We start from the raw sequence: 7,565 nt of genomic DNA on the forward strand, positions 1-7,565 counted from the left end.
ACGCATCTTCCCTCTGCCTTGCTCTGCGCCCGCCCTGGGCAGCCACACCGCCCTCTGGGGACCCATCTCCCCACTGAGTCCAGCCTTCATGACGAGCACTGGCTAGCAGGACAGGGCTCAGGCTCCGGCCTTTTATGGGCCTGCCAGCTCACACTGTCCCCAGCCGGGGCAAGTAAGCGCGACCCCCGAGGCAGTGGGAGGAGATGACTCAGGCTGGGCGACTGCATCCCAGCACGTGTCAGCTGGCCTGGGGAAGGGTCACCACTGTACTCAGGCAACTCTCGCTGCCCAGCGGAAGCCTGGGAGGAGCTCTGGGGTGACTGTCCTTGCCGAGACATGCAGCTTGGTCACCGCCCCTTCCTCCAGGAAGAATGATTCAACAGCTGCCCTGAGGCTGAGCCACCTCCCCAGCTCAGCTTCCTGCAGGGAAGGGGAAGGACCCCCAGCTACCTTAGGCTTAGAAATCCAGCAGGGCCCACCTCCCGGAGTGTAGCGGGCCCACCAACCACGTCTAACCCTTAAGCATGTTTGACCCATCTCCTGTTTCATATGGAATGACCGTTGTGAGCATTTAAAAATCAGATTTTATTTAAAAGCTCCTGTTCAATTTCTCTTGAGAAGTCAGATCTAGTGTCACTGGGCCACACTCTGCCCAACACTGTGTATGGCAGGGGGCAGCGGCCTTGAGGCGGGCCCGCCTGGCAGCAGCTGGGTTTGTGACCTCAGTACCCGAATCTGTTTCCTGGGTCTGCTGTGACAGAGTACCACAAAGTCAGTGGCTTCAAAGAGCAGAAATGGATCCCCGCGTGGCTCTGGGGCCAGAAGTTAAGGGTCAGCAGGGCCACATTCCCTCCTGAGGCTCCAGGGAGAACCCATCCTTGACTCTGCTGGGGCCTGGTGGCTCCACGTGCTCTGGGCTTGTGGCCGCAGGATCCGGTCTCTCCCTCCAACTTCAGGCGGCCTTCTCTCTCAGCTCTCCCTCTGCCTCTCTGAGAGGGACCCTTGGCATTGGACGTAGAGCTCACCTGATAACCCAGGATGTGTCATCTCTAGGTCCTTAACCTGATTACCTCTTCAAAGACCCTTTTCCCAATAAGTTTACATTCACAGGTTCCCAGGGACTTGATGTGAGCATATCTTTGGGGGGCCACCATCCAGCCACTTCACGCCTCAGCTCCCTCCTCTGTCAAACAGGAATAATCACAACAACGCCTTCTGCACAGGCTGCTTGAGAGACTGAGGGACGCACTAGATATCGTTAGCGTCATTCCTAATCTAGGAAGGAAAAGAGCCGCCCGCAGGGGCCACAGTGGCAGGGGCCACAATTTGCACTGAAATCTGAGCTGGATTTGGCAGTGGAGGGAGGGGCATGTGCCCAGGAAATTTGCCCCTCAGGCCGCAGCTAACAGCCCATCCTCCATCACCTCCCACAGACAATGGCCCCGTGGGCAAGCGGCGCACGGGCACCGCCACCGTGTTCGTCACCGTCCTGGACGTGAATGACAACCGGCCCATCTTCCTGCAGAGCAGCTACGAGGCCAGTGTCCCCGAGGACATCCCTGAGGGCCACAGCATCGTGCAGGTAGGTGCTGGCTGGTGGGCTGGGGGCAGGCAGGGCCGCACTTGGGTCTGAGTGCACGTGCTCAGTGGCATCCTGGCGGGGAGGGATGGAAACAGGAGCGGGTCCGGTTGCTGCCCGGGAGTAGCCAGTGCCGTGGGGAAGGGGGACCCAGGCCCCCTCCTCCCTGGGACAGAGTAGGACCCCAGGTTACTGTGTAATCAAGGACAGGGCCCTGGCTCCGCCCGAAAACACAGAAAAGAGGCGTTGGCCCCCTCTTCGCCCTCCTCCCCACAGCACTCGCCTTGTCCCACCCACCCAGGTGGGCCTTTCAGAGCAGAGAGGAGATGGCCTTGTCGCATTTTCCCGGAAAGGAGTTGAGGAGGGAGCCAGGGCCCAGCACTGCCCAGAACAGAGTGGCTTTCATGGGCCCTTGGCCGAAGCTCCTCTCCTGGGAAGCAACCAGGCACAAGAAGAAAGGGGGCAGACGCAGAGGGAGAGGAGGGCCTGGAAGTGGGGCCCGGGCCCTCCCATCACCCAGAGGCCTCTGCGCTGGGCAGGGGGTGGGGGGCGGGGGCGGGAATGAATTACCCTCTTCATCCGCGGCAAGCGTTTCCAGCTTGGAGGCTGAGCCAAACCCAGCAAAACTGGGCCTGTCCGCTGCAGCAGGCTCTGGGCTTGGGAGGCTGGGAGTGCGCCCAACACCCTGCCTCGGGACGAGGAGGAGGCAGGAAGGCACTGGGAGCAGGGTGCTGACGCCCAGAGGCACCAAGAGTCCAGAAAACCACGGGGATTTACAAGGGCTTGGCTGGTTCCCGGAGGAGGAGGGAGGTTCTCTCCCTCTGGATCTGTTCCTGGGGGCTTGGAGAGCCCCTCTTACCCGAACACCTCCTACCCTGGGGTATGGCCAGGCCTTCCCTTCTCCCTCAGGCCTCAGGGTAGCCTCACCCCCACCCCGGGTCTCCAGGAAGAGAACTCCTAGTGCCAAGCAGGGCACCTGGCCAAGGGGTGGCATGGGGGACTGACTGTAGGAGGAATTCGTCCTGGGATGTCTCAGGGAGACCCGGGGGGTGGAGAGGGAGGGGGTTACTGCCTGTTGTGAGGGGGCCTGCCCCACTTTCTAAACCCAAAGGATTGGTTTCTATTACACAACACTCCGCAGACCAATCCGAGACCTGCCAGGCATGTTGGACAGCCCAGTTCTCCCCGTTCCTGAGACGCAGGCACCGGCTTCTCCCGGAAATTCCCATCCAAGCAGGACTGGGACATCATCCCGACCTGGAGGAAGGGGCATGGGCCTCTCCACGGGGCCTGCTTGCAGAGAGAGTAGCTCCCTGGGGCGTCTGAGGGAAGACAGGACTCCTTAGGCTTTGGGGCAGGTGGATGTACCCAGATGGGGCCTCCCTTCACTCAGTAACCAGCCTCACTCTTCCGTGTCCCAGCGGGTGGAGACCAGTGAGGGGCTGGGCGCAGTCTCGCCCTCGGTGAGCTCCCAGGCGGAGGCGCGTGGCTTTGTGCAGCCAGCACTAGGGAGCAGCGATGGTTTGGGAGCTGGGAGGAGTGGGACCAGAGCTCACCCGCTGAGAAGACCTGGCCAGCTGCATTGTGGGTCATAGCAGGGTGGAGGCGGGCAGCCCCATGGCCAAGCATGAGATGACTCTGGCCGGCCCCTCAGATCCCCCTCTTCCCGTTCTCCAAGTGTGGGAGCCAACCACAGCACAGAGCCCTGGCTTTGGGAGGAGAAGGAGAGTTAGGGATTCTGAGAAGCCGCCCTCCATGGTATTGCTTAGACAGGTAGCCAGTCAGTGAAGCAATCACCCAAAAGATAGAACCCCGGTGTGGTCTAGGCTGTAAGTCCCATAGCTGTCCTGGAGAAGTCTGGACCCCCCGCCGCCTTCCCGGGGTGAGGCACGGAGCCACTGTGCTGTGTCCACAGAGCCCAGGTAGCATCACCCTCAGTGGCTGGCAGTGCCTCCTGCCACTCTGACACAGCACTGGCCTGGCTTCTGCAGGAAGGGTTAACCCAGTGGTTCTCAACCTTCTGGCCCTTTAAATATAATTCCTCATGTTGTGACCCAACCATAAAATTATTTTTATTTTCGTTGCTACTTCATAACTGTAATGTTGCTACTATTATGAATCATAATGTAAATATCTGGTATGCAGGATGGTCTTAGGCAACCCCTGTGAAAGGGTCGTTTGACCGCCAAAGGGGTTGTGACCCACAAGTTGAGAACCGCTGGGTTAACCCATTCTCGGCCCCTTCCTGGTCCATCCCACTACATGGGTGCGTTGAAGGGGAGCAGCCAGGGTCGCAATTGGCTGGTCAGTATTGGGAGCCCCACTTGCCCTCCCCCTGCAGGCACCCAGGCATCTGGTCTACCACAGGGTGCAGCTGCTCCCAGGGATTGCTAGGGATTGCTGGGCAATGCTGGCAGGGCCCAGGAAAGGCGAGAGAAGTCTCTGGGTTCCCCTCTGCCTTGGGCCCTGAGTGGGCCCCAGGGCAGAACCGGACCTTGTCAACAGTTTAGACTTGGCTGGAGGGAACCGTCAGCCATTCCACAATTTGCACTGAAATCTGAGCTGGATTTGGCAGTGGAGGGAGGGCATGCCTTCTGCTGGGAATCGGGCCCTGCTCCCTGGAGGCGCTTGGTGCCTGGTTGCCAGAGAGGAACCCTGGGGTCCAGTTGTTGTCTCCAGAGCCTCAGCCCAAGGTCCAGGCTGCCGCTTCCCACACGAGCCAGCAGTCTCAGCAGGCAGCGGCGGGAGGGTCTGCAGGGAGGAAGGTGTTCTCCCAGGGCTTCCTGGGAAAGGCCTTGGGCCTAGGCACACAGGGTGTCGGGGCCGCTGTCTTCCTGCAGCCTGTGGTGCCAGGCTGTGTCTGAGGGAGGGGGTCCGAGGCTAGATCCTGTGTGGCGGCGGGCAACCTGTCATATCTTGGTAGATTCCGTGCAGTCCCAGCCATGGCTGTGATCGTGGTCCGGCAGGGAGCGTGGCGGTGCGGGCCGGCCACGCCGGAAGCTGTGCAGGGAGCGGCGCAGGGAGCCCAGGCGCGTCCAGAGCCGGAGCTGGGGCTCGCTGGGGCTCCCGGGGGGGTGGGGCATGCGCTCTCGAGCCTGGCGGCTGGGGTCCAGTGCAGCCGGCTTGCAGAGGGTCATGAACAGCAGACAGGAGGCCAGCAGGAGGAAGATGCAGGCCAAGGCAATGAGCACGGGCAGGGGGGCCGCTGCGTCCACAGGGTTCCCCGGAGTGCCAGTTGTGAGGGGACTGGGGCCCTCCGTGCTCATGGCTCCTGCAACAGGTATGGGACAGAAGCTCAGAGGCAAATCGGCTGGACTCAGGCCTGGGGAGGGGAACATGGCGGGGGCTGGGCGCTGCTAAACAGCGAGGCCCACAGAGGCAACAGGCTAAGGTCACACAGCGGGAAAACGATGGAGCTAGCCTGAACTCGGGTCCTCTTCCTGCTGTCGCCCTGCCCGCCAGCAATGGAGGAGCCAGGACTTTAAAAATCAGTTCTCACGAATTACAATAGAGTCTTAGACCTGAAAACCTGAGATCTAAGACCAACTCCTCAATGACTTGCTCTGTGAGCAGGAGTGAGTCCTGGAGTGTGGGGTGCAAAGAACGTAGCAATTATCTGATGCCAGGGCTGCAAACGAGGGGCCCACCAGTGTGTTTTGTTTGGCTCTTGCAGTATTTTTACAAATTTAAATTGTGATTAAAAACCGCAAACAACAAAAAAAAAAATAAGAGATTTCACATAAATATCTGAACATCTTCTATCTCTTGAAATTTCAACACTGGCAACATGAGCCAATTATGCCTGGCACGCAGTAGCTGGGGCTGAGCAGCAGCTGCCTCCGTTAGATAAGGCACTGGCCCCAGCTCGCCACACTCCCCCAGGCCCACTGCACGCCTGATGCCACCTGCCTGGCCCCATGGTGCTTCCCGAGACAGCCCAGGCTCTCCCATGACGAGCGAGGAACTGAGGCCCACTAAGGGTAGGCCAGCCCAAGGACACACTGTGAGCCAGTGACCAAGGAAAAGGCCAGAACCAGGTTTCCTGACTCCTGGCCCCAGGGCCTTGCCAATCCTCTGGCTCCCAACCCAATCCCAGGGCTCACTGAGCTGCTCTGAGAACAGGTGGAAAAGAACTCACAGAGAACAACGGAGTTGACAGGGTGGGGCTCAAAACCCACAAATGCCAGTCACCTCTTATCACATAGGATGACACTAGAGGGAGCACAGCAGACGGTCCACAGACAGCTGCTAGCAGAGCCAGGCTGGTGGATAGCGTGTGACCAGAGGACAGGGCAGGTGAGCCTGTCTAGGAGGGGCAGGTGCCTGGGCCAGGCTGGTGGAATGCCAGAGGCAGGCCCAGTGCAGTCCGCCCTTCCAGTTCCCCACGAGAAGCCAGAAATCTGGATTGTCAGGCAAACTTTCCCGGGGTTTAAATGTTGGCAATGAATTCAAATTCAGTTAACGTGAGATTGAGAGAGAGGAGTGGGAGCTACACAAACACTTCGGAATGCGTTTTCAAATATTTAAAACACTACAGCAGGCCAAACAAAACACACAACGGGTGACCTCCCGCTTTGGAGCCAGCCTTTGTGATCTCTGACTTCCACAAACACAGGACAGGAAACCCCAAGGATGGTCCAATAATAACCACTTATTTCTCTTTGCTCTTGGAGACCTCGGTGAGCCTGGGGGTAGCGGATTTCCCTTCTTTCCCCAACTTGCAGCCTAATCTAACTCACAGTCGTGTTCCTGCACTTCCACTCAGCAGGAGGCGTTGCAGGTGGCCACAGAGGGTCCCTGTCAGCAGGCGGTAGGAAGTGGAGAGGGCCACCACTCCCACCTCCCGACCCCCACCCAAATTATATCTAACAGGGACTTGGGTCATGTGTAGCACTTTCTTTTGTTCCCTGCATCCCCATTCACCTTTCTTAAACTGTCTAAATTTTTTTTTTTTAAAAGCAGCTTATAAAACTTTGTGGAGGCATCCTAATAAATTGTGTTCCCCCCAGTCCCCACCCAGGCACTCACCAGCAGCCATAGGACCAGCTTCCTTGCTGCCTACAGCTTTGCCCTGTGCCCGGCCGACTAAGGGCATCCAGTGCACCCCACCCCACTTCCTACCCACTCCCTGCCACCACTCCTTCCAGCATTTCCAGGCAGAACGGGACCCCTCCCAGCTCCCAGCTGGAAACTCTGATGCCCATCTAGCTGCACAGGACCTCCGCCTTGCAGGCATCGCCTGGAGGGCACTCTGGCCACGGGCTGTCCCTTCCCTGAATCTGAGCGTGGAGGACAGATGGCGTGTGCCCACCGCCATCTCCCATGGAGAAAACCTGGCTGTCCCTCACTTCCACCCTGGCGGGCTGGGCAGGGTGGGAGAGCGGGCGCCTCCTTCCCTCTCCCGCTAGACCTGGCTTTGTCTAGAAGAGTTTGGGCTCTGCTTGGCTGGGAGGAAGAAAAGCGCAGTCTGACGCGGAGAGTCTCAGTCCCGCTAACCCTACTGCTGCTTCGAGGCCTTCACGTCATCTGGAGACCTGGTGAGGCCAGCAGAGCAGGTCCTGGCTTCAGTGCTTGGGAAGCACTCTAATGAAGAGACGCAGGAGGCTGTGATTAGCATCTGAGTCATTCCCAGCAAGAGATTCCAAAGTGCTTGAGAGCATCAAACCCCCTGCCTGGGCACACGCCAGGCCAGCTGCCTGGCCCTTGGCCCTTCGGTGCCTCTGAGCAGCCAGGCCAGCTGGTTCCGGGAAAGGAGGTCTCCGCCAGACCGAGGCGCGGAGCCTCCCTGAGGGCAGGGCACCCGGCGGCCCTGCTCTGGCCATAGCTCTGAAGCTTAGTCCAGAACCTTCTGTCTTGCCTCGGAGCTCCATCGAGCAGGGCCTCGGAGCACATGTTGCTGTTTGGCTTCGGACTAGCCACTGCCCCCATGAGGCCTTCCACTCTCCACAGAAGCCCAGGGCCTCCCCAGTCTGAGCACACCCTACCC

The 7,565-nt window shown here is 59.3% G+C and overlaps 2 protein-coding genes across 2 annotated transcripts in view; one reads left to right on the top strand and one right to left on the bottom strand.

The window, feature by feature from the left end:
* The window catches only part of CDH23 (cadherin-related 23), a 413,720-nt gene that overhangs the window by 287,121 nt on the left and 119,034 nt on the right, over positions 1-7,565 (top strand). The window contains exon 27 of the mRNA XM_015562107.1: positions 1,434-1,582. Coding sequence (XP_015417593.1) covers positions 1,434-1,582 — 149 coding nt within the window. The remainder of the gene's footprint in view (positions 1-1,433; positions 1,583-7,565) is intronic.
* Positions 3,785-7,565, bottom strand: part of LOC102771808 (chromosome unknown open reading frame, human C10orf105) — a 3,978-nt gene continuing 197 nt past the window's right edge. Inside the window, exon 2 of the mRNA XM_015562135.1 lies at positions 3,785-4,850. Within this exon, the coding sequence (XP_015417621.1) occupies positions 4,489-4,845 (357 nt within the window). The 5' untranslated portion in view covers positions 4,846-4,850 and the 3' untranslated portion in view covers positions 3,785-4,488. The remainder of the gene's footprint in view (positions 4,851-7,565) is intronic.

This window comes from Myotis davidii, unplaced genomic scaffold (assembly GCF_000327345.1).
Source record: "Myotis davidii unplaced genomic scaffold, ASM32734v1 scaffold134, whole genome shotgun sequence".
In the NCBI taxonomy this organism is placed as follows: domain Eukaryota; kingdom Metazoa; phylum Chordata; class Mammalia; order Chiroptera; family Vespertilionidae; genus Myotis; species Myotis davidii.